Here is a 27099-nt window from a genome sequence, read left to right as displayed (position 1 = left end):
TCATATTAACAAAAGTTGAGACGAGTCTTCCATGCACTCTGTCTTCACCAAAAAGAGATCACCGGGTACCTGTCTAACTTGGACCTGAGAATACAAGCGGTTTGAAAATCAGCATAAAGCTGGTGAGTTCATAAGCGGTTTTGTTTTTTGAAAATGTATCGGTTTCCTTTAGTTTCCGAAAAGATTTGTTATCCAAGAAAATCCCATATTTTCTTATGTAAGGTTAGTTTAATTATCATTTGTTAATTTGATTTACGTATTGTGTTTTACCCCAGGAAAATCACATATTTTCCTAATTGTAAGATCAGTTGTATATCACAAAGTATAGATTAATACACAAAACTATATAATGAAAATCTTGGGATCACTATCCCGAAAGAGATATAAGATAGTTTGACACATATGAAAGTACAAATTTAAGATCATGGGACTACCATCCCGGACTAGACACGAGATAATTTGGTATATATGGAAATATAGATTGAAACCCATGGGATCACTATCCCGGACAAGATATAGATTTAGACCATGGGATTATCATCCCGTACTTAATATAGATTGAATTCATGAGATTACTATCCCGTAATAGATATAGTTAATGACCATGGGGGAAAACATCTCGTACAAGTTATAGATACAAAACCATGGGATCATTATCCCGTATAAGATATAGATACAAAACCATGGGATCATTATCCCGTATAAGATATAGTTAAAGACCATGGGATCGCTATCCTGAAAGATATAATTAGAGACCATGGGGAAAGACATCTCGTACAAGTTATAGATATAAAACCATGGGATCACTATCCCGGACTAGATACAAAATAGTCTGATAATACCATGGGATCACTATCCCGAAAGAGATATAGAATCTAAAACCCAAACTGTGAATAAACTAATATTAATACATATTGTGAGTCGGGTAACCATGCTAATACGACAACGAGACCTCCTTGACGTTTGTTAGACGTCGAAACGATATCCAGAAATTTGTCACCCTAGGCGTGCCCGCCTAACTGTAGCTAGCAGTTAAGGTGTGGGATTGTCAGTCCCGAATAGATCTATTCACAAATTCCACGCTCTCCCTCCAGGAAACTCTGGTTACACTTCCGGGGAGGATTTACTGATCATCCATAAAGGGTAGTGACTACCTCACAAACTAGTACTAAACTATTCACAGGGTTCTCATACGATATCGACATACAGAAGATTATGAAACATAGTACATTAAATATAGATACATACAATGAAATTATCTGAAAATACATTCAAATGATACGGAGATAAACTGAATTAGACATAGTTTATCTAATAACTTTATATAGATATTAGTACATGATAAAACGAAATAGTAAAGAACCCCAAATTATTCCCATAATAATTTGATTAGTTTTGTTATTTCCTTAACTAAAATCCATTTAGTTGTAATTGATAAGTCTTTCCTTATGCTCAGCATAATACATAAGGAGTAACAGAGTTTATAAGATTGTCAGATATAATTTGAAACATATCAATGTTATGAATTGAAAACAATTATAGTTTGCTTGTATTCCCCCCCCCCCCCCCCCTGAAAACAGTGAAAAAGGGCATAGGGGTATGAACTCACCGGACGAGATATGTGACGGTTTGGATACTAAGAGTTGATTCGGGGCTTTAAAACACACAAGGTTCCTAATTATGTTGTAAAGATACACATTTGTATCTAATTAGGACTTAGATTGATTGTTGGATAGGAACAATTGTTTCTAGTCGCGAAAACACTCCGATACGAGTGTTTGGAGGGACCCGGGTGGCGTTTAGGGACATGTAATGATGTGAGGGACTTGGGACTTGAGTTTACTCCCCATGAATAAAATTATACAAGAGTTTTTGGTCCAACACACCCATTCCCCATGAGTTTACGGCCGTAAACTCATGGTAGGGTGGTTTATGGTGCAAATTTGGGTCATAAATGGACATGGACAGATGGAAATGCTTGGATTAATTTTACTTAAGGCTTGGATTGAATTAAAAACACCATTTGCAACACTTAAGGGAGTTTACGGCCTAGGCATAGGATCTTTGGCCGTAAACTCTCATATCTCCTTGATTTAGTGTTTTTAAGGTGTTAAAATTAATCACATGTGATTCTAAAAATTCCCACAAGCCTAGAAATGAGTTTGGGGCACCATTTGACACCCTTTTATGAGTTTATGGCCATGAGACATGTTCAATGGCCGTAAACTCTCAAATGTGGGGTTTTGATGTTTTTAAAGCCCTAAAACTATTTTTGGTTGGTCCTTTGATTTATTCCAAGGCTTTTGGTGGTGTTGGATGGCTTTCAAACACCCTAGAAATGGATTTGCACCATGTTTCATGGAGTTTACAGCCCAAGCACAAGCCTTGGCCATAAACTCACAATAATCCCCCTAAATTGATGTTTCAAGTGTCCAATTGCTAATATCAATGTTCTATAATTCATATATAAGCCATATAAGTGATTTGGAGGGGTTTAAGGTCAATAATACCCCATATATATGAGTTTACGGCCCAAGCTTATGCCTTGGCCATAAAATCCTTTAAATGACTCAAAATCAATGATTTAAGTGTTATATGTCCATTCCATAAAGCCATCTAGCCATATCCAAGGTCCAATTGTGTTTAGGAAGGGTTTTTGTGCTCCAAAACCCAATATATATGAGTTTACAGCCTAAGAGGGTTCCATGGCTGTAAACTCATGAATAATGTCTAAATTCATGCTTTGAACTCGAACTTGAAGGCTAAAGATGCTATACATTAAGGTTAGGAAGGTACCTTAGGGATTTGAGGCCTTAAAATTGAGTTTTGGACCCTTAAACATTGGATTTAGGAGAGAGGTTAGAGAGAGAGTAGAGAGAGAAGTAAAAAGCTTCAAATGGGTGCTAAAACACGTTTATATAGGTCCTAAAACTTGGACACGGTGGAATTCTACCCGATACTGACGTTAAACGCGGCTTTTGGTCGCACCCGATTAAGTTACCGTCACTCGGCGGGGACGTTTCTAAAACTTATGAAATAAATATTTTGGGCTAATTACATGAGTTCTTGAGTGGTTTAGACACTCATTAAATTATAATAATCATATAAGTTTAAATATTTTAACCCAAAGTGAAAACGGAACGAATTTAATAACGACGAATTTTTCGGGTAGAACGGGTTTTGGCGATGAACAATTTCGGGTTGTTACAAATATGGACCTGGGGATGATACAAACTCGCTTGGATGAAATACACAGGTTAGGTTGATAAGGACCCGATGATGATGTGGACCCTTTGGGTTGAAACGGACTCATTACTATTATGAATGTTTAATCTTTGTTGTATGTGATATTTTGTGGAACAAACTAAGTGTTGACTTATAGTTGTGAATTAAGTGTTTTTGGTACATTAGATGATTGTGAGAATGCGAATGTGTGACTCTACACACTCATCAATAGGTTTCATGATGAAGATTCTACATTGTTTTTATGATACTCTGATTTTTGGATGGAGACTTACGAAACAAATGGTTTTATTGATATTTGGTTTTATGAAAATGGCTTTTTATATTAATATATATATATATATATATATATATATATATATATATATATATATATATATATATATATATATATATATATATATATATATACGAAAAATGGGCTATTACATTATCCATTTTAACACTTATTTTTGTTAATTTACCAATACAATTCATGTTGTCGAAACATCATGTAACACCCATGTTGAGCATCAGCGCTACCAGTTAATCTAAAACCAATTGGTGTTAGAAAGGGTGCAAACTTACCTAAAAGTGCATTCAGCCCTCTAGGACCATACATTCGATTACAGTACTCTAGGCCAGCATCTGAGGACTTGGTCAATGCCATTTCTGACCCCCAACAATCCTCCCTCAGAAATTGCTTCCTGAGAGACTTGAACCCGCGCCATTGGCTCTGATACCATAGGATATGAGGTCACAACTATGTCTTCTTGCTCTTGAATTTGAACGTCAGAGATAGTATTTGACTGTAAATCCTCCGCATCACTCGGAGTTGGTGTTCTTTGCATGCGTGTGACTCGTTTATTTTTCTTCAGAGTCTGTGCAGGTTCGGAGGTTCTAGCCTTGGCTTTTATTTTTCTTCCTTTCTTAGGTTTGTCAACCTCCTCAAGAACTCATTTTACTGAAACTGTCCTTAGAAGACGACCTGAAGCCGATTGACTGCGATAGGCTTGGATTATATCATTGGTAGCCAGTACATAGCGAAGTATAGATTCAGGAATTGATCCAAGAAATGTGAATCTGGAACTATTAGCCATGATGAAATTGGAAGTGTGAAAAATTGGAATGGCAGCAATTATGGAACCCTTGATTACTAGAATATGGTGGCGTTCGATGGCCCTTTGAATGAAGATAGCCCAAATACATGCATAGGATATTTCATTGTGCCTTGTAACATAAAGAGTACTCTGGGCAAGTTAATCCTAAAGCACTGATCCGTAATCCAGATTAATGCCTGAGTAAATACCGTAGAGGATGGTTAGAAACAACTTACTTACATTATCTGATCCGGTTACCCTCTCAAGAAAAAATATTGAAGATTAGGGTAAATAATCCATGCAACATAGGAAATAGGTTTGGCTTCTGAATTTGGAGACGATAGCAAGATACTCTCTGTAACCCATATTGTAGAACATATCCAGAAGAGCAGAGTTAGAGATGGATTCAGGATCAACCAAATATCGAACTTGAGAAAACCCTAGCAGGTGACAAAACTTTGTCTTGGTAATGTTGGTCTTCTGGTCGTTAAACTCAAAACAGATAGTGGAATCGTGCTCTTCATATCGTGCAATAGAGTAGGCCTTAGAAAGAAGAGTCAATAGAACATTCTCCATTTTTGAAAGTGCAGTAGCCAATGGAAAATAATGAAGACACTCTATGAGAGGCTAAAGAAACGTGTCATACTTTGATGGATCAATGTCAAGAATCAGGTTTTAGTTGCCCTTGAATGTAACATCCCGGAATAGCAAGAGTAGAGTTGAAGGACTAAAGTGTAAATTTTGAAGGGCAACTTGGCGAGTCCATGGATGGACTCGGCGAGTAGGGTCGCGGATTGAGGAAAGTTCTGAGCATAGGGACTCGGCGAGTCATCGGGTTGACTCGGCGAGTAGAGTCAGTCAGGGGTTGACTTTGACTTTGTCCAAGGTTGACCAGTTGTCTTCCAGGGGTATTTTGGTAATTAAGGGTATATATTGAGTTGAGTGTTTTGGTGTTCAGTGGAGGAGTTCGTGTCGGAGTTCGGAGTAGTGGAATCTTATCCTTTCAGCCGGCAGTTTCGAGGTGAGTTATCCTCACTATATCAACAGGGTTTAAGGTACCAAGTCCGGCCCTTTTATCGGATTGAGATCCAGGTATCTGTTGTTATGTTATTGCTTTGATATGTTTGCATCCTGGTAGTTAGGATGGTATTCGTTAGGGACCTGGTTAAGGTCGGTATCCTGGTATGTAGGGTGAGGCTATGCTAGTGACCGGTTAGGTCGGTATCCTGTTAGAGTATGTTGTGATATGTGATCTGCTAGATCGGTTGCCTGAATATGAATTGTTACGTGATTGCTTGTTTATGTGCACATGGTTGTTTGGACTGGAGTTGGGGTGAGGCGGGTCCTGCTTCGTGCTGTAGTCCAAGATACCCAGGGCGGACCGGTTATTCCGAACGCCCAGCGAGCGGTCCGGATAAGCTGTAGGCCCCACGAGGGCGGACCAGACGTGTCGAGGCTCGGAGAGTGGACCAGGCCAACTGAAGGCCCGATGCGGGCGGACCAGTCATACTGTAGACTCAGAGAGTGGACCAGGTGAGTTGAAGGCCCAGTGCAGGCGGACCAACCACACTGCAGACTCGAGGGACATGATTGGACACGGAGGGTGGACCAGGTGGACTGAAGGCCCTACAAGGCGGACCAGTCCCACAGTAGACCCGATATGCATGGCTGTTCTGTGATTCGTTATGAGATAGCATGTTATCTGTATGGTATATGTGGTTGGTATTTTGGGGGTATCTCACTAAGCTTTCGGGCTTACAGTTGTGGTTTAATGTTTTTCAGGTTCTTCAGGAGACTGTGGCAAGGCGAAGGCGTGATCATACCGCTCCTCATGATTTTGTAGTAATGTGATTCTGGGAATACTCTAAATGATTTGTATTGAAAATCTTTTTGTAATAATTTAATGAAATCGGGTTGTTTTTGAAAAATTTAAATTGGTTGGATTTTTCGATCGTTACATTGAAGCTCAATAAACTTGACGAAGTGGTCTGAACGACAGCAAAGGGAGTATCAGATGAGGTTCCCATGAAATTAGTTGAAGAAGATGATCAATAGTCTTGAGAGAAAATAGGGTTTTAATCACCGGTAGCAGAAGGTATTTGAAAGCGGTAATGAAGAATGAAACATCAAAGTCCTTTTATATGTTAGTGTAGGAGAAAGAAATATAGCCGGAGACTATTCACTTTCCGAAAGAAGCGTGTGTAGCAAGCATGATGTCAGGAGGCGTAACTAACAAAGCGTGATGTCAGGAAAATTTGAAATTTTCACACACCATCATCGCAATCTTATCCCTTAAGATTTGCCTCTTCATATTCCTTAAAGACCACCTTATCTGATCAGCCCATTTGTATTGGATTGTCATTGCATGTTTTCCGAAACTGAAAGTAACCAAGAAAACTATGAACCATACTTTTTGAAAATCACAAGGATCTTCATGCAAGAGTGTTCCAAAGATAAAGAAATAAAGAAAAATTTCTAAGGGATTCTAGTGATGTCTAAAAAGACATGAAGAAGTTGGATCCCAGGCAACGATCTATTCCAGAGAGACTCGGAAGTGTCTGTGTTGTTTCGCGTTGAATTATGATCATCTATTTGTTTAGAAATGATAAAAGGCATCTTTTCAATAAGGCTTAAAGGCGGCTTCATCTTCAACCAAACTCCGAAACTCAATATTAGTCCAAACATTAGGAAGTAGTACTTATCTAACGAATGTCGTCATAAAAACAAGTATGCTTTGGAATTAATTTGAGTGGTTGGAAAACTACAAAAATCTCAATAAAAATAAAAATTGGATCTTATGGGAAGAAACGTCTTAGGTCTAGAACATTTCATTAAGATCTCGCAAAAATAAAAAGAGATTTCAAGGTACGAACCACAAAAGTGGAGTTTCGTCAATTTCATGGTGATTAATCTAGAACATATAAATTGTTCACAGTCAAATCATATATATGTGTTGGATTTTGTGTTTCACTCAATTCGTGGTGATAATGAATTTAAGATCATTAACACAGAAGTTATGTAACCATAAACCTCAGTGGAGCGAAAGTGATGGCGAAATTTTGAGAGGTGGTTCCGAAGATGAATGTACATCTGCTATGCGAAAGAAGGACCAAGTAGTCAACTCTTAACTCAAAATGAGAAGAGTAAGGTAGCTCAATGACTTATGTGAATTATCAACCTAATTAGGAAGAATCGATTAGTGTTATCAAATCATTAACGATTCAAACATTCAGTCTCAAAAGCTTCGAACAATATGCAACAGTATGCTTCTAAGGACACTTAACTAGTGTAAAGATTTAGAGTTAAATATCTTCCCCATCATTCGCAATTGAGAGTGTCATGATGTGTTCCTTCAATCTTGCTCAATTGGCTATTATTTTTGGTATTTTTGATATTTTCATAAATAGAAATAAAAAAAAAACTTACAAACATATTTTTGTAATTTTTGTAATTTTTCTAAAGTAGAAATAAAAATTGAAAATTTTTTGGTTTTTTGATTTTTCTGAAAAATAAATAAAAACAGAAATAAAGAAAATATTTTTGAGTTTTGAATTTTCTGAAAAATAAATAGAAACAGAAAAAAGAACGAAAACACAAGTTAACAGAAAATTACAAAAAAAAAATATACAAAGGATACAAGAAGTTCCGAACCCCCAAATGAACAGTGGACTGGGAGTCACTCCGAGCGTTCGGACCAATTGACATTGTGAAAGTATACTCTGGATCAACAAATTGATTACGAGTGCAAAGGTTGATTTGGAACTGATTCTGCTTCAATCATACCTAAGCCTTAAAGTATTCTATTAAAGATTTGTTTAGGCAACGCTTTCGTGAAGATATCGGCCAGTTGATCAGTGGATCTAACAAAGTGAATCTCGACATTTCCATCTTCCACATGATCCTTGATGAAGTAGTACCTCAGTGTGATGTGTTTGGTCTTCGAATGTTGCACTGGGTTGTGGCCAATGCGAATAGCACTTTTGGAATCTCAGTATAAGGGTATTCTTTACATGTTAATGCCATAGTCCCTTAACTAAATTTGAATCCATATCACCTACAAGGTACAAGATGCAGCTGCTATATATATACAGCTTCAGTAGTGAATAGGGAGACGTAGGTCTGTTTCTTTGATTGCGAACTGACAAGTTTGCCATCAAGAAATTGACATCCTCCAATTGTACTTTTGCGATCAAGACCACAACCTCGGAGATCAGCATCCAAGAATTCTTGCACAATGAACCTCGAACTAGATGAGTACCAAATTCCAAGTGAGTTTGTTCATTTTAGATATCTAAAGATATTCTTAATAGTAGTCATGTGGGGTTCCTAAGGGTTTGCTTGAAACCTAGCACAATAGCAAACAGAAAACATGATGTATGGATGAATAGCAGTAAGATACATCAATTAACCTATCATTTGACGATAGAGAGTCATATCAGCAAGTGGTTTGTCTAGAGACGGAGTTAGTTTCATTCGAAATGCCATTGGAACCTTCACCTTCGAATTTCCCAACATTCCAAACTTTGTAAGTAAGGTCTTCATATAAGCCACATGGTTGATAAAGATTCCCTCCTGACTCGGCCTAATATTCAAACCAAGGAAAAAGTTAAACAGGCCCATTGAGCTCACTCAAATTTAGTCTCCATAAACTTTCGGAACTTTGCAGTTAATCTAGGATTAGTAGATCTGAAGATGATATCATGAACATAGATTTGGACTATCATCAGATGGTCACCATCTTTCTTGCAAAAGAAGTTTGGGTTGACCAAGCCTTGTTTAAATTTAGATTGTTTTAAGAATCTAGTAAGAGTTTCATAGCAGGCTCTTGGAGCTTGCTTCAGACCATAGACTGCTTTGTCCAAAATGTAATAGTGGTTTGGATATTTTTCGTTTATGAACCCAAGTGGTTGTTCCACATACACTATTTCTTCTAATTCCCCATTCAGAAAGGCACACTTAACGTCCATTTGATAGACTTCAAAGTTCTTGTGCACTGCATATGCCAAAAAGATGAGCACAGATTCCAACCGTGCAACTGTTGCGAAAGTTTCCTCATAGTCAATCCCTTCATCCTGGAAACACCCTTTTACTACTAGTAGAGCCTTGTTTCGTATCAAATTCCCCTCTTTGTCAAGCTTATTACGAAACACCAATTTTAAACCAACGACAGATACATCCTTCGGAATGGGAATAAGCCTCCAAAACTTGTTGCGTTCAAACTCATTGAGCTCCTCCTACATTGCTTGCACCCAATCAGAATGATCAAGAGCAATCTTGACATTTTTGGGTTCAATCTTGGAGATAGATGAGTTAAACATCCAAATTCCACTTTGGAGAATAGTAGAGTTTGTTTCGCCTGTTGTTGCGCTATCGTAAGAACTCCCAGAGAAACTTCTCTGATTACTTGCTTTTTAGGATGATATCTGGTCCATTTTGTTAGTGGAGGGTAGTCCGGATCATTGGATGGATCTAGTTCCACATTCACTTCTTTAATTTCTGACAAAACGTCTGAATCATCATTTGTATTAGCATTCTCCCCCTCGAATGATGGATTCGGCTCTTCTTCTGTAGTTGGATTCTCCCCCTGGAATGGAGGTTCTAGGCTGATTTCAGGAACTTCATTATCCCCCTAAACAGGTGTGTTAGATGAAGAGGTTGATGTGAAACCCTCCCCCTGAGGTGGAGCATTCGCAGCTTATGGTTGAGACTGAATGTCGGATTCTTTTGGAGTGGGTGGCTCGTGTTCCATATATTTCGCAGCATCATCAATAATCTTTGTCAGCTCTTCCTGTTTGTTATCTACTTCCTTGAATCCCTCTCTGGCTCATCAAATAGGTTTAGAAATTCCTCATAAAATTCAGAAAGAGGAATTATCATCGGATAGGTTGTGGTAAAATTTCATCTGATTGAGATTCAGTCTTCTGATACTTCTTTAAATAATTTTCATCAAACGTGACATAATAGGTATCTTCTATTTGTCTTGTCTTTTTGTTGAGAACCCTATCTGCCTTTGAAGTCAGAGAGTAACCCAAGAAAATTCCTTCATCTGCTTTCACATCAAATTTATTTTGTTGCCCCCTTGAATTGAAAAGAAAACACCTGGAGTCAAAGACATGAAAGAACTTAGCGTTATGTTTTCATTTGTTAAGAATTTCATAAGAGGTAATGGAGAATAGTTTATTGAGAATGGATCGATTCTGAGTAAAACAGGCTGTCCAAATAGCTTCTACCCAGAAATAAAGCGGCAAGTTCGCAAAAAATAGTGTGGTCCTTGCAGGTTTGGATAAAGAACGATTTCTTCTTTCAACAACCACATTTTATATGGAGTGTAAGGAGCCGAGAATTCATGAGCAACTCCCTTTTAAATTAGAAATTCTTCAAATGCATGGTTTTTAAACTCCGAACCATTGTCGCTGCGAATGTTCTGGACAAGCTTTCGCAGTTGAAGCTCAATCATCTTGATAAAGTCCTTAAGCTTGGAATTGGCTTCAGATTTCTTCTTAAGAAAATAAACCCATGTAAATCTGGAAAAATCATCAATAATTACTAAGATATACATGTTACCACCAATGTTCTCGATAGCCGACGGACCACAGAGATCTACATGTAAAAGCTTAAGCGGATTGATCACTTTGGTGTTTATAATTGTTGAATGACTCTTCCTGCACTGGTTCCCTAGTTCATCCGCGGCATAAAGATGATCCTTCTCAAACTTCAACAATGGGAGCCCTCGCACATGATTACCAAGTACAAGTTTGTTGATGTCTTTGAAGTTGATATGTGAGATCCTTCATTGCCAAAGCCAACTATCATCCAAAGCTGCTTTCGTAAGAAGGAAAATGGCTAGCCTTCCTCTGATCGGATTCAGATTTAGTGGATACATCTCGCCTTTTCGGTTGGACTTCAACAGCACTGTTTAGGATTTCTTCTCGATTATCTCAGATCCCTCATCGTCGAACGATAACTTTAAGCTCGTACTTACGACCAATTAAGATACAATGATTAGGTTGTGTTGCAGGCCTTCCACATATGCTACCTTTCGAATAGAGAATTCCCCATTTGTAATCATTCCATAGACCTTAATTTTCCTAAGAGACTTATTTCTGTATTTGACTCTCCCTCCATCCTTCAGCGCTCTGAACTCTTTGAACTCTACCTTACTTCATGTCATGTAATGCGAGCAACCACTATCGATGTACCATTCGGAATCAAATTGCTCGTCATGAATCAACTACAAAAATCAAAGACAATTAGGAACCCAAAGTTGTTTGGGTCCACGTGAGGTTTTCATAGAAATAGGAAAACTTAATGCTTCATCAACCAAGTAAGATCATTTAACCAAGGTTGAAATGTCTCGTTTGTTGATTTTAAAAACTACGATCCTTTTGTCTTCTTAGTTCTTTTCTTTAAAAGAGATTTTTCTTTGCTTATTACTCATTTGTTGCTTTTCAGGCTTTTTCTCAACCTTCTTTTCCTCCTTTTTAAGGTGAGTTTCAGACTTATTGAAAGGAATTTTTTACTCTGGAACTACCTTTTCTTTGCCCTTAACATCTTTCGACGTGTTGGTAGATTGTGAAATATTAGATTTAGAAGCAAAATTAGGTTTTGACCTCTCCATAGGTTTCATTTGTTTTAAAAATTGTGATTTTTGAAAAGCTTTTGTTTTTGAAACCTATAGAGTGTTATAGTAGGTTTTGAAAAACATTTAGGATTCGAGGTTCAAGAGACATTCGCAGTAGGCTTTGCAGATCTTTATTGATAAACACAGCTAGGATTTCTAGATTGCTAGAATTGCTTTCTTTCTTTTAGATTTTTATTGTATCTAGCATTTCTTTGGCATTTCTAAGCAGTGAACTGCTCAGTAGAATTATGAAGATTTGCCCTAGATTTTGGCTTTCTAACAGGAGTTTTGGAATTTTCAGATGACATATCAGTAGGAACATTCTTGGTTCAACTTGGAGTTCCTTTTTGTAGCTAGAATTGACCTTGTTCAAAGGTTCTACCACGTATCTTCCTTTCATCTTCAAAGAGATCATTTCTAAGAGACCTTTGGTTTCAGCTGCGTTGTTAATAGGGGCAGACCAAAAATATTCATTTCACACATCAGCATTGTCTTCTTTAATAAGGGATGATGGTTCTTTGGTTTGATTTTTGTTAAGTCCATATGTTGCAAAAACCTAGTTCGGAACAATTTGAACCTTTGAAAAATAGTTGCCGTTTCTTTTAAAAATTTTGAACCATTTTCAGAAACACGAACGTACTTAATCGAGTTTTCAAAAATCAAAATTTTCGCAGGTTTAGGTTCACTTTTACAAACTCAGAATAATCAACCTCATCCTCCACATAAATCTCACTTATATCACTATCATCATCAAATTCAGATACATTTTAAACATTAAGTGTACTTTCTAAACTTAATTTAGCGCATAATGAATCAATTTATGTAAAGTATCAAATTTAATCTGTTCTTTCTCTTTTTCGCTTAAAATCTATTTCAGCGTGTTCTTATGATCGTTGGAGTGTATATAAGATTCAATTTTGTCATGTCCTATTATGTAAGCATCAGAGACTTTGTCAGATAAGACGATAGATTCGCATTTGAAACAGTCTGCATCGATTTCGTCCTCTTTCATTTCTAGAAAGGGCAAACTCATTTTATGGATTTTTTCCCTATTTCCCAGTCAACGTGCAGCTGAGTGATACTAGAATAAAGACGTTTAGCAATTAAACAAAAAATATTCCTTTGTTTCGAAAGCCTTAAGTTGTCTCTTTGGGAATAAATTAAATTGTCCATACATCTAGATAACCCCAACTCTAACTTCTCAATACACATCCATATCTTCTCACTTTTTGATGTTACCCTGCTGATTTGATCAGTTAAGTTAGTATTACTTAAATGGGTTCTCTTTAAACTGCCACTTAAACTAGAAACTGTAAATTTTAAATCTTCTAATTCAGTTTCATACCAAGAGACAGGTATATTTAAAGATTTGAGAATAGAGTTTACCTTGCTTATCATCTTCTCACATCCGTTGATCTACTCTGTGACTAGTTTCGCAGCGAAGCAATTATCCAAAGTATATCCCTTTTGCTCTGAAACATCATTGTTGACCATGAAGCATTTTCCCTCGTAATCTGATGCTCTAGCCTTCTCACCGAAACACTTTTCATGTGTTGGTCCGCGAATGTCGTCATCCTCTGAGTCAGTTGATGTAACCCCTGCAGATCCGGGCTAGTCAATTTAGAGACAATAAGCATCAAAAATGAGTTTTTGATGGAAGATTATTTAGAAGGATTAATCTTAACCAAGTTATAGTATATGTTACAAGGGTGCAGTGTATATAAAGAACGTCGAAATCCGAGTTATAACGAAGAAGTTACGGTCCGTCGAAGTTTTACGGCAAAACCGGCACGACACCGGGATATGTAAATAGTGAATTTACGATGGAGGACTTTTTAGCCTTAGTAATCTAAAAAAAGTCGTAGAATATGTTAAAATGAGAGCGTCCATAAAAAGAACACCCAAATCTGACTTCGTATGAGGAAGTCATGATTTTTCTAACATTTAGCATAATAATGCACAACCCGAAAATTTAAATTTTAGATCGGTCGATTTTCAGCCAAAATAATCTAAACGAGAAATGAATATATCGTTAATAGGAGTTAAACGATAAAAACACAGTCGGAAACGGAGCTCGTATGCGAAAGATATGGACGAAGCTTAGTCTCTACTCTTCGAGCGCGGCGAATTCGATACAGTTTTGTAAATCCAAGATAGAATGAAGATTAGCCAACAGTGTCTATATGAAAGTTGTAGTAATCATAAATACCAACACGTAGATATAAATAACATCGAAATGAAGCTTGTATGCGAAAGATATGGACGAAGTTTAGCCTCTACTTTTCGAGCACGGCGAATTCGAATACGGTTTTGTAAATCTGAGATACAATAAAAATTAGCCGACGGGGTCTAAATGAAAGTTGTAGTACTCGTAAATACCAACACGTGGATATAAATAATGTATAAAACAAAGCTCGTACGCGGAAGATACGGAAGAAGCTTAGAGACTACTTTACTATAAAAGTCCTATAAATAAAAGGTGAACTCCTCATATTTTCTTCACACCATAAGCCTTTCTTTCTCTCTCTAACTTCTATCTAGCCTCTCTAAACCCCTCCCAAGTCTAGGGAACCTCCATAGCATGAGAAGGAAGCCCCGGAGTGCCCAACGGCTGCGAGAAGAAAAACTTTTGGCTCGGAAACGCTGCTCTAGCGAAGCCCGATTTTTTAATAAAAACATGCTGTAAGTGAGCTACGCCTACACTATTTCTAATATAGATTTTATTTAAATATAGTAATGTTATTAGGACCTTATAATAATTATTTAGGCTATTATGTGTTATATAAGTGTCGTTATAATATCTTTTTAACCACTCGCGGTACAAGGAATCTGGTTTAAAGGGTCGCATAGGGTTATTGGATTTTAGAAGTGTTATATGCCAAAATGGTCCTGCCCTCCGGTGTTTTATGTCTGGTCCCTGTCTGTACATACTGGTTGGAAAGTGTTGTTTAAACGTTTATATAATAATAATAAGACTGATAATTAGTCACGGTAAATATTAGACTAAAATCTAGTCGTAATAATACTAGGTTTCGTCGAAGGAAATTATTTTAAAATAAACAAAGCGTTGTCCGAGTACCGAGTCACCACCTTATAAAGTGGGTGTATAGTTACTTTCATCTTACACATAGATATGAAGTATTTTATATAAACTACATGCTATGTGTGTATATTGTCTGAATACTTGTTGTTTGTATTGGGTGAAAGATTTTCATACATGTTTTAAATTATTTAAACTGTATATGTATTTTATATCTACAAAATGTGTGGAGTAAAACATGGGTAGATGAAATAGTTTCTATGTGACAAAAATAAAATGATGAAGAGGTGATATAGAACATGAGGTAAGGGTGAGAGGTGAACCATGAGAAAAGCTTTTACCCAAGTGATGGCCCTGTCATCCAACAGAGTATGGATGACAACCACAGACTATTCTAGATAGTCCAGTGGACACTAGCAGGCTCGCAACCTGTAGGTGTTTTGAACTGTGTATTCTACAGGTGTACTCTAAAAACCCATCGACATGTATTGCGAATGGATTCTCGGAAACGATATTGTCGATAAACGAGATAAAAACCCATTGACTTGTATTGCGAGAGGAGTCTCGGAAATGATACTGTCAATAAACAAGATAAACCTTGGTAACTATGGATTTAGTACCTATTGAGTAAACCTTGGCAACGATGGATTTCGTACATATTCCTTAGGATAACCCTTAGGAATAAATGAACGAGGAATAGCTGAATTCTTAGGGTAGAATAAAGAAGATAATGGGAATAGGTAATTGGGCTGATTGTCTAAATGTTTAAACATAATAATTATATTATTGTGGGTTGAAAACCCTATGTACTCACCAGGTTTCCCAACCTGACCCACTCAGTTTATTTATATCACAGGTGTTGATATGAAGTCACATTACAATGAGAGATTAAATGAGATATAAATCACTAGTGATAATGAATATAAGTCTTGTTTATGCTTATGTTTTTATATTGACGATGACATCCCAAATGTTTTTAAATGAATAAAAATACATTTCTTCGAAAACGCTTTGATAACGTTTTTAGCATGTTTTACTTGGAACAAATTTCACAACATTTTTATTAAAAGAAGTACTCTAATTTTTTATAAAGCATAAACAAAATCGGTCTTTTCTGGGCGTGAAAATGAGGATGTCACAGTTGACCAGACTTCAACGCTTCCAAAATCACCATCATTTTGCTGCACAATCAAAGCAGGTTTAGCGTTATCAACATTCTTCTTTTTCTTGAGCTCTTCTATCTTCCGAAGATGGTAAGCTTCATCTTTTTCTTCTCCTTCATCCTTCTTCTCGTTGAGCCTTTTCAACATACACTCTTTTGCGAAATGATTCTTTCCATGACAGTAATTACAGTCATATTCAGAATCTCCCACCAGCTTGCTATCTTTCTTCAGTTCTTCCTTTTGAGAGTTGTTGACACTCTCACCTTTCATCTTTTCTGAGCTGTAACTTCCTTTATAGTGTATGTTTTTGTTGCGACCAAATTTGTTTGTGGCGAAATTCCTAGGGTTTAACACCATCAATGCATATTCCTCCTTTGAGAGTTCACAATTTGAGAGGTTCGTCTCCGAACCTTCTTCTTCTAGAACCTGTTTGTTCTTTGTGACTAATGCCAAAGAACTCATCCCAGAAGCAATCTTCACTTCTTTTGTAATTTTGTCCTCATGATACCTAAGAATTCCCACAAGCTTCGCTAAAGAGTAGGTTTTAAATTGCTCATGTGCTTTAACCATTGACACCACGACTTTCCATTACGACTTCAAACCGTTCATGAATGTGACCTTTTGTTCAATTAGTTCGTGTCCAATCTTATTTTTCACAATCCTGCTAAAAAGATGATTGTGTTGGTTGAACGTTTGGTCAAGTTTCTCCTCAAGCTTATAGACAGAGGCTCCAAAATCCGAGAGAAGTAGCGTTTGAATGGAATACTCAAGATCAGCATCACTAGACTAGAGTTCTTTTAGCCTATCTCATATATGTTTTGTTGTCTCACAGGCACTCACAAGATGAAAGGTGTCTGGAGGCAGAGCGAATCTGATTTTCCTCATCGCCTTTACATTACTGATTAGCTTTTCTTTTTCGTCTTGTGGGACATCTGTAACCTTGAGAAGAAGTTTGTTATAATCAACTTGAGTTTTAATAACTCTTTTTGTACCAATATGAGCAAACATCTGAGCAGTCATGGCTTGCCATATCAGGGAAACATTATCTTCAAACCCTAGAACGTAATCCTAAAAGTGTAGCGCCCACACCTTATATTCATATGGAAAAAGAATCGGGATTCTTGTTGTAGAACAAATATTGTTGGATAGGTTGAATGAAAGAGTATGAGAATCTTTTGAATGCATGATGTCAATTCAATAAAAACATGTAATGAACCAGATATGTGAAACTAAAATCGAGTTTAGGGTAGAATCAAGATCTAGATCCAACGTCAATAGTCGTTAAAAACAATGAAGATGGTAGAGAATACATCCAATAAAAGTGGAAACCCTAATAGCTCTTTAACAGAAGAGATGTGTATATATTACACAGTCCCTTGTTTTGATACCAATTGATAAGATTAAAACTAATAAAATCAATAGAGTCAAACATGTAAAATAATCAAACACAAGAATGGAGATCAAAGTTCTGCTGACTGATTAACAAACACTACCTTAGAAGAACTCGATTAAGAACTGCTACTGTAAAGGCAATGTAGATATACAAGAAGATCGATACAAAACGCGGTGCATGCATGCACTATAAATACCCTAACCCTAGTACAATAAAGAAACCTGGTGGACAGGCCCAACCCGTTATAATGGACTATAATAATACAATACAAAATTAACACAACACTATAGAGCCCAACAACCCAACCTGTGCAATTAACAAGTAATACCCCTTGTAAAAAGAACACTACATGTTAGAAAAAACAAGTGTTATATTATCATGATACAATTTGTCATGAAAGAAACATTACTTTATGTATTCAATTATTTATAACATGTCGACGAGGTTCGAAATGAAGATGGCAACAATTGGAAGAAATGAAGACAGTGGGCGGGGTTGGGGTCGGTGCCTGGTGGTCACTGACCTCATTTATAGTAGTTGTTGAATGGGCAAAATGGGTGTGGAAGGAGCTAGAAAGAGATATTGGGGTGGATGGGTGGATCTAGGGTTAGGAATAAACTTTTATATTGAAGGGGATGAAGGGTTTGCGGGGATCGTTGGATTGCCAAAAGAGAGAGTGAATTCGACGAAGATTAAAGAAATGAGGTAGGGTCAATGTAGATAGTAGTGATGGCATAGGAATGACGAGGTGTAAATGGGCGGTTAATATGAGGCATGGAAAAAGGGATGTGTGGTAGTGGCATTGATGGAAGAGAGGGAAGGGAGGAGTCGTGGGCAAGGTTGTAGAACTTGCTGCTCGGTACCTGCTCAGCCGACTGGGGAGTAGCGAGTACTCAGGAGTCCTCGGGGAGTACTCGGATTCGGTACTTCATGTAGAAATAATTTTAGGAAAATTATATATGTCAAAATCATAAGTTAAATCATAATTTGATTGAAATATATAACAAAATTAGATACAAGTGAATACGTAAAAACTGAAATACACACAATTATCTCACTTAGTGAACAATTACTAAAAATTTAAGATATATATGTAGTAATAATCACATGTATGTTAAATAAAAAAATCATTAAGTGTATTATGGCAAAAATATTCAATTAAATCGGCCGAGGAACAAATCTCTATTCTAATAAAAGAATAGTTTTAATTTCCTTTTGATATGTATCATCATATTAGGTCTTCTAATCAATACATATTTTATTCTTTTTTGCCATGTACCACCCTATTAAACCTCTTAATTAATACATGTCACTTGTCAACCTATTAATTATCTATTTCAAATTTTAAAATTTTCACTTTAATTACAATAAATTAATAACAATGCAATAAAAATTAAAATAAAATTAATATAAATTATAAGGTGATGTAATTTCACATATTTATTTAAATTAACTATTATAATAGATTAATAATTTTGTGTTCTAACTATTAAAGTTTAATTAATTTTGTAGTCGTGGTTTCACGGGTTATAAACTAGTTCAAAACATAAACAAAATACTATCACAAGAATTAAAAAATAATAATAATAATAACTAATAGACCCATCATACAAACTACTCCTAACCATTCTTATAATTTACTCAACAATATATAATTGTATTGTTTGTAGGTTGTTTTTTGATTCCGTGGGGACCGTTCTTTGTAGTTGAAGGTGGTATGAGCAACTATTATTATGGGATGTTTGGTCGGCAAAATATTTAGTGTTTAAAGTTATACAAATGAGATAAAAGGTTCAAAGCATAACGTTCTTAAACACGGGACTAGGGATGGGCAGATTTATGTAGAGATGAGGGATGCACGTGACATTACTCGTTTTGACTCTTAATTTTTTATAAGGTACGTTAGAATATTTTAATAATAATATAATTTTTTCTTTATTAAAAATAGGTAATTTTATTTATAAGTTATCCAAAATTATTAAATATTAGTATTTAACTAGGGAAGAACCCACTTTGCAAGGTTGGACCAAATACAAAAAGTTCACGTAACAATGTTTTTTGAAAATCATTACATTGCATCGGACTGAAAATTTATTGCCATGTAGTCATCAGATTCAACCTGCATGGTTCCAAATTATTATATATATCGAAATTCATGTTTTATATGAAGATAACAACAATAAACCAAAGCATCCATTCCAATTTCACGCTCATAACAGCAAATACAATTTATTATATACCAATAAAATTGGATTAAGTGTGAAAAATCATAATCTTTGTTCAACTTATTGAATCAAAAGCAAAACCCCCATATTTTGTATGTCTAAATGTCAAAAGGATCTGCTTAGAAGCTCTTACACCTATCTACAGACGGGTGAATTCCATCTCTATCCATTTAGTTCATCTCTTGATGCCAGCGATAGCATGTCAATAATGTATTTTAACAAAGCCATAAAAGTATACAATTTCACCAAGTTGTACTCGAAAAAGAATTACACTAAACCTGAAGACTACAAATACAAATTAAGAAGCTCCTCCACTTTCGTTATATTCCATTACGTATTATTCACTTTTTTTCATTTGGCTCATATAAGAATAACTTATTCATTGGTCTAATAGGCATCATAGATTTAAAATGATTCCGTCCACATTGTATGTTATTTTTTATGAATGATTTGCTACATCGTAGAAAAATCTTCAATCCATGTTGTCGTTTATGATGACTTCTCTAATACCCATCCCAAGTGTAATAATTTAAGGAATTATAAAGAAATGGACATAATAAATACATAATTAACAGAGTAAAATTGTATTTGTTTAGCAAATGAGAGTTGACCATTTTTGTGGCTTTCTCAATTAAGTAGTTATATCAAGTTTACCTCAAAAAGTCAAATGGAGGAGGGGTGTGGGTGAGATGATAACTAATAAGATTAGTTAAAAACTTACTTTATTAAATGATGAATTTGGAATGGTAGAATGACGATTTAGTCCTCCTGAAAAGGAGAAATTTTATCATGGTAACCACTTAACCAAGGTTCTCTAATGACATTGTATATGAACAGTTATATATAGAAATAGAAAGAGAATGATAGTAGAAAAGCTAATAAAACAAAAAGGATTTTGAATAATTGAGAGGTAGAAACAAACTTATGAGATTTAGGTGTATTTTAGCTTTTGTGAAAGTATTGTAACATTTGATAACACAATAATGGCTATTGTTCCTATGTATCCTGCAGTAAATGTAACACTTTTTTTTTATATATAAAATTTGGCTCCAAATTCTGTTGCTCTTTACAAAATTTGGCTACTTTTACATGCATCCTTCATTTCTTGCGATTTTAAAATTAAAGATTAAATGCAAGGTTCATCAACAAATTTTCATTTGGTATTTCTTCCAATTACAACATTTTGCTGCTGTTTTTTTAAATGAAGGCATTGTATGTAATTAATCTTCCATACGATATTAGTAAATTTTGTCACCTTTGAATGAGATTAATGTAGATAGGTAGTTTTTCAAATCACAAAGCTATCATAGGAACAAATAAAAGCATTAATGAAATCAATGAAAGATATATTTTTATAAAAACAAACTTGTATTGACCAATAATGACATGGTCACCTTCCTTTGATAGCTTCTCTTGGTGTCTTTGAATTGAAGACCGACACTCTTCCAGAATCTATTTCCAACCTTTCTAGGTCTCTTTCCTTTCCCACTTTTCTTCGATCCAATAAAACATTGCATAGATCAATCAAATCAGATTAAACATTAAACAAAAGTTCGACAAATTACCACAATTCTAGAGGTTTAGAGGTTTAGGGCATGAAATCGTTCAAGTAAGTAAGATAATAACAGCCGATACAATTTATTAATCGACAATGGCGTGAAAAATCGGGTCCATAACCATACCATGATTTAGGACAGAAGATACTGAAAGAAGGAAACATACCCTTGTGATTTCTAGGTTGTGGAATGAAGAAAGGAGATTGGATTCTCGCTGATTCACGTATTGGTCCCTACCAATCAAAAATGTAATAAAAAGCAAAAATTTCAGTGTTGGATAGAAAGAGATCGAAGACGACTCCGTACTACAGCTGAAGGAAACCCAAGGAATCAGAACCCTAATCGAACTGGGAAGAACGGATGGCTCCGTGGCAATCAGTCGACTATTCGATGTCGCCTCCTTCGTGGGTCATCACAAAAGCAGTTCAACAGTAGAGAAAACAAGGAGGTGGGAGCATAACCAGGGAGACTGATCTACTAGAGCGAGAAATCGCCGATATCGGTGGGGATGTACAGTTGGGCTTCTTCTCCAGCTGAAGAACAAATCGGCTTCTAGTTTGAAGGGAGGTCCGTCTTCGGAAAAAAAATGAAGATAGAGAATGCCTTTGGTTTTGTTATTGTTAGTCGACAGGAAGATAGTCCAAAATCTTGGATCTGAAGCGGTGGAAGGTAATTGGAAGGTGGAGGCGGTGAGTAGATGACGAAAAAAGATGAGGAACATGTGTTAAAGCCGTGCGTAGAGAAAAAAAAACGTAACACAATACGTGTTCAAACAATAATCCAGACATTAAAAAAAGACAAAATTTCACGATTGGTTCATGTGGTTTACACAATATCGTACTTTGAGGACTTTCTAGCAAAAAATAACACGTGTTCAAACAATAATCCAGACATTAAAAAAAGACAAAATTTCACGATTGGTCCCTGTGGTTTACATAATATCGCACTTTGAGGACTTTCTAGCAAAAAGTCACGCGAATGGTCCTTAAGGTTTCATTTAATTGCGCGATTGGTCCTTGACCCTAACCCCGTCATTTTTGAGCCGTTAGTGAAGGGGTAAATTTGTCTTTTCATCTTGCAGTCACTCTAATAATCGATCATTATGCACATATACGCATGAACTCTGTAATTAAGTACAAAGATCATCTTCCTCAGCTACCCATTACCCTTTCGCATTCATCTTCGTCTTCTCCAACAGAACACAAGGCAGAGGATCATCTGTCGATTGAAAACGATAATGGTGTTAACGTTATGGTCACTTCGTTCCAAACACACTAAAGCATCAAATTATGATTTGGAAAGGATATACCGTAAGTGACTTACTAAAGTGATCTTTGATTTTCTCGATTTGATATTATGCCCAAATTGTTGAAATTTTTTTTGTTATTCTTTATTTCAGAGGGAATAAGCAACTATTTCACTCTGAAAATCCATCATGGTGGGATATTCACGAAAAGCCCTGGGAGAAGGTACGTAGATGGAACAATAGACTATGTTGACTTCGTAGATATTGACGTATTCTCTGTGCATGAGTTGGATACAATGGTTCGAGAAATAGGGTACGTAGAAGGGCAAACTTTGTATTATCATTTTCTTATTCCAGAAGTAGAGTTGGACTTTGGTCTGTTACCTCTAGGAAATGATGGGGATGTGCATGTATTGTCAAATTATGTGGAAAAAAATAACCTTTTAAGTATCTACATAGAGCATGGGCATACAAGGGTTAACAGTTATTTTTTGTCCCCCACCAAGGTTATTATTGAGGAGTTGGTTACTGATGTATCCCCTGAACTAGATAAGAACCAAAAGAAGGGAAAAGTTGTTGGGTCTTCTAGGAAAAAAATTAGACTACTCCCAGTCCATTGTGCCATATGGAACATTTGATGGACCTTCACAAGTGATACAGGATAGTGAGCCAGTTATGGATGATGAGCCAGTTATGACTGATGAGCCAGTTTTGAATGATGAACCAGTTATGAATGATGAACCAGATTTGAATGATGAACCAGTTATGAATGATGTACCTGTTATGAATGATGTGCCAATCATAGATGACCAATATGATGAGCCAGTTATGAATAATGATCCAGTTGTAGATGATGAATATGATTGTGAGGATAGTGCAGATGAAAGTGATTTTGATAGTCAGCATGATGCAAAAAAAAATAGTGTTTGATGAGGAACCTTTGATAGATGATGTGGAGGTGAACATGATCAACTTCTGTAGTGTACTTGATGAAGACATTGACTTGGGCCAGCTTGATCCGACAAACAATAATACTAAGGAAAAGGAAGACATTGAAGATGAACGTTTAGAAGTCTTAGACAATGATGTATTTGAGTCATTTGCTAGTGAAAAAGAGCCTAGGAAGAAATTGTTAAGGTCCATTCTAAAACCAGTTGCTTGTTCATTTGGTGAGGTTCACACTAAAGCTTTTAAGATTGGTCAGACGTTCAAGGAAAAGGAAAAAATAAGAGAAGTTATTGCCAACTACTCTGTAAAAGAAAGGAGGGATCTACATTATGTAAAGAATGACAAGACAAGAGTTAGGGTAAAGTGTAGGGGTATTGTTCCTGAATTGACTGGTGACAGTAATAAAGATAGGGGCAATTTAGTACTTTCCAAGAAAACAACTTGTCCATGGGTTCTTTTTATATCTAGGGCAGATGAGAAACAACTTTGGACTGTCAAAACATACGAAGATTCTCATTCTTGTTTGCAAACAAGGACAGTGAGGGCTTGTTCATCTAAGTTTCTAGCTAACAACATATTGCATCAAGTTGAAAGTAACCCCAAGATCCCTACACGTGCTTTACAAGAGGAGTTAGTACAGAGGTATTCACTTTCAATATCAAAGATGAAAGTATTTCGGGCCAAAGCTATGGCAAAACAATATGTTTATGGTGATTATGAAAAGCAGTACGGTGTTTTGAGAGAATATGCCATGGAATTGAAGTCAAAGAATCCAGGAACAACTGTGAAGATAGATGTCGAAACTGAACCCAATGTGTCTTCTGAGACAAGGATCTTCAAACGGATATATATATGCTTAGGTCCATTGAAGGAGGGATTTAAAAAAGGTTTGAGGGATTTTCTTGGATTTGATGGTACGTTTTTGAAGGGTCCCTTTCCAGGACAAATTCTTACTGAAGTTGGGCTTGATTCGAACAATGGCATTTACCCAGTTGCATATGCCATTGTAGAGACTGAAAAGATTAACTCTTGGACATGGTTTTTGGAACACTTGGGTGATGACTTAGATTTGAATTCTTCATCTAACTTCACTTTCATTTCAGATCGGCAAAAGGTACCCTCTAACTTTTTATTCACTTTTACTTTTTTTTATATTATTTCATTTACTAACTTATTTTAATTGTACTCACAGGGAATCTTGGCTGCAATAAAGAAGTTATTTCCATCAGCTGAGCAAAGGTTCTGTTTAAGACATGTGTATCACAACATGAAATTGAAACACAAAGGAGATGAATTGAGGGAAGCAGTATGGTGTTGTGGAAAAGTATACAACATACCAAAATTTAATAGGGCTATGGAGAAACTGAAAAAGCTTAACCCAGAAGCACATGAGTGTTTAAGTAAAATTCCTGCAAAACACTGGGCAAGATCCCATTTCTCTGGTAAGTATCATACTCTTTTCACTAACATATTTCATAACTGATTTCAGTAATTAATTGTTTGGTTTTATATATAGGAAGGGCATTGACTGATAGTTTAACAAATAACTTGTGTGAGGTATTTAACTCCAAGCTAGATGAGGCAAGGGACAAGCCTATAATCACTTGTTTGGAATATATTAGAGAATACCTCACAAAGAGAATAGTAAATGTTCATAAGGTGCTAGACAAATGCAAAGGTTCTCTAAGTACAACCGCAACAACAATCTTAGAAAACAATAAGACAGAGGCAAGTAAGATGAGGGTTCTATTTAATGGAGCTGATAAATATCAAGTGACTGGTCTATGGATGGAGCAGTATGTTGTGAATTTGAAAGAGAGGAGTTGCACTTGCAGGAAATGGGACATTACAGGTATTCCATGCCAGCATGCTATTGCTGCAATGTATGATAAGATGCAGAATGGGTCAGAATGTGGAGATCCTGAGGCTTGGGTGAGCAAATGTTACTGGCTCAGTACATGGAATGCTATGTACCAACACACAATTGACCCAATAAATGGAAGGAGCATGTGGCCTAGATCTGATTGTCCAACAACCCTTCTCCCACCCAAACATCACAAACAGGTTTGTTGTCATACATGTTTTGTTTAATTTAACTTGAAACTATTTAATAAACTTGTTAATATGTAACCATATGAATTTGTTTATAGGTTGGTAGGCCAAAGAAAAAAAGGAAGAGGGCAGTTGATGAGCCAACTCAAAGTACCAAGTTAAGTAGGAAACACTTGACAGTCACTTGTAGCAAATGCCACAACAAAGGTCACAATGCTAGGACTTGCAAGGGGCAGGGAGGTCCTAGTGAAGCTGGATAGGGGGTGGACAAAAGAAGGGAAAACATGTTGTAGCTTAGTTTGTATTTCTAAGTAATCTTTTGCTATTATGTCTAATTAAAGTTAGAACATGTTTACTAAGTTTGGTTATGGTATGTCAGTCAAAACAACTACTTTTGATAGGTCTTTTGGGTATTCTATGTTTGTAACATGATATTACACTTACATGCATTATGGTTAATGGTAATGCTACTTTGGTAATTAGTTTTTTGGCTATGTTACTGCACTTTAATAATCAACATTACACTTACATGCAATCAAATTGACAATTTCCTTCCTTGCTAATATAATATCCATCACATTAAAACAAAACATCAAACTTACATTACATATTATATCTGTTACATTTTCTTGTCCCAACATTACATACAATCATAGGGAAAATCCTTCAAAAGCTATGAAAAAATGGGACCAAAAGACAGATTCCAAGTTATAGATTCCCCCCCCCCCCCCCCCCCAAATGCTTCTTGATTTTTTACTTGAAAAGGTAACACACCATGAAAAACAACCAACTCAGACAAAGTAGCCATTTCACCATCATCAATCTTGCTTCGAGATTGTTTCTTCCACGCAACAACCCTGGAATCACAACAGTTGACCTAGGGCACATGGGAGGGTCGAACCATCCAAAAAAGCTGCATGTTCCTCCTAACCTTGAGCATGACCAAAATCGACGACCTGGGTTCAAGTCAGTCCACGATGTCACCAAAATCGCCAGCCTTCCACAGTGGCATATCACCATCTTCTTCAATTTTGGAATAGAATGTGAGTAGGGAGGGAAGAACAGAGGCAAGGAACGAGAAGTAGAAGGATACAAAGGCGGACCTTAAATTATATACTCTGATGCACAACAAGATGAAAAGACAAATTTACCCCTTCACTAACGGCTCAAAAATGACGGGGTTAGGGTCAAGGACCAATCGCGCAATTAAATGAAACCTTAAGGACCATCCGCGTGACTTTTTGCTAGAAAGTCCTCAAAGTGCGATATTGTGTAAACCACATGGACCAATCGTGAAATTTTGTCTTAAAAAAATAATCCATACATTGACCATTAAAAAAAATTTCGTCAAATAAAAAGAGAATCACCAAAGAAAAATAGAAAACAAAATTCCAACCAATCAGAAGCAAAAACTGTTCATGTGGCTCTTGCTAATATATATATATATATATATATATATATATATATATATATATATATATATATATATATATATGGGTAAAGTGAATATACCTAACAACCTTATATAAGCTT

At 36.2% G+C, this 27099-nt stretch overlaps 1 protein-coding gene and 1 long non-coding RNA gene across 5 annotated transcripts; one reads left to right on the top strand and one right to left on the bottom strand.

The window, feature by feature from the left end:
• LOC145042719 (uncharacterized) lies at positions 1 to 22089 on the bottom strand. 4 transcript variants are annotated; one of them, XR_013680726.1, is made up of 4 exons: positions 21159 to 22076; positions 20486 to 20532; positions 13330 to 13541; positions 1 to 84 (listed from the first exon to the last, which is right to left on the bottom strand). XR_013680726.1 is itself a non-coding variant. In XM_078991189.1 (4 exons), exon 4 carries the CDS (start codon positions 16714 to 16716, stop codon positions 16069 to 16071), a length of 648 nt encoding a protein of 215 aa, XP_078847315.1. In that variant the 5' UTR covers positions 16717 to 19658; positions 20486 to 20532; positions 21159 to 21257; positions 21487 to 22089; the 3' UTR covers positions 15955 to 16068. The 4 variants fall into 4 exon arrangements, 2 of the variants coding, with proteins under 2 accessions (XP_078847315.1, XP_078847316.1); XM_078991189.1 differs by lacking the exons at positions 1 to 84; positions 13330 to 13541 and adding an exon at positions 15955 to 19658 and having other exon boundaries at positions 21159 to 21257; positions 21487 to 22089; XR_013680725.1 differs by having other exon boundaries at positions 20486 to 22078.
• A 3234-nt stretch (positions 22090 to 25323) lies between these two features.
• LOC145038787 (uncharacterized) lies at positions 25324 to 26031 on the top strand. The gene is made up of 2 exons (XR_013679570.1): positions 25324 to 25578; positions 25665 to 26031. It is a non-coding gene; the product is annotated as an uncharacterized LOC145038787 (long non-coding RNA).
• Positions 26032 to 27099: the final 1068 nt, after the last annotated feature.

Source organism: Lactuca saligna, chromosome 4 (assembly GCF_052625555.1).
Source record: "Lactuca saligna cultivar CGN05327 chromosome 4, ASM5262555v1, whole genome shotgun sequence".
NCBI lineage: Eukaryota > Viridiplantae > Streptophyta > Magnoliopsida > Asterales > Asteraceae > Lactuca > Lactuca saligna.
This window is presented reverse-complemented; position numbering and strand designations above follow the sequence as displayed.

Excerpts from the sequence above, each read along its gene's own strand:
- LOC145042719 (XM_078991189.1), bottom strand. The coding sequence starts at position 16,716 with ATGGTTAAAGCACATGAGCAATTTAAAACCTACTCTTTAGCGAAGCTT.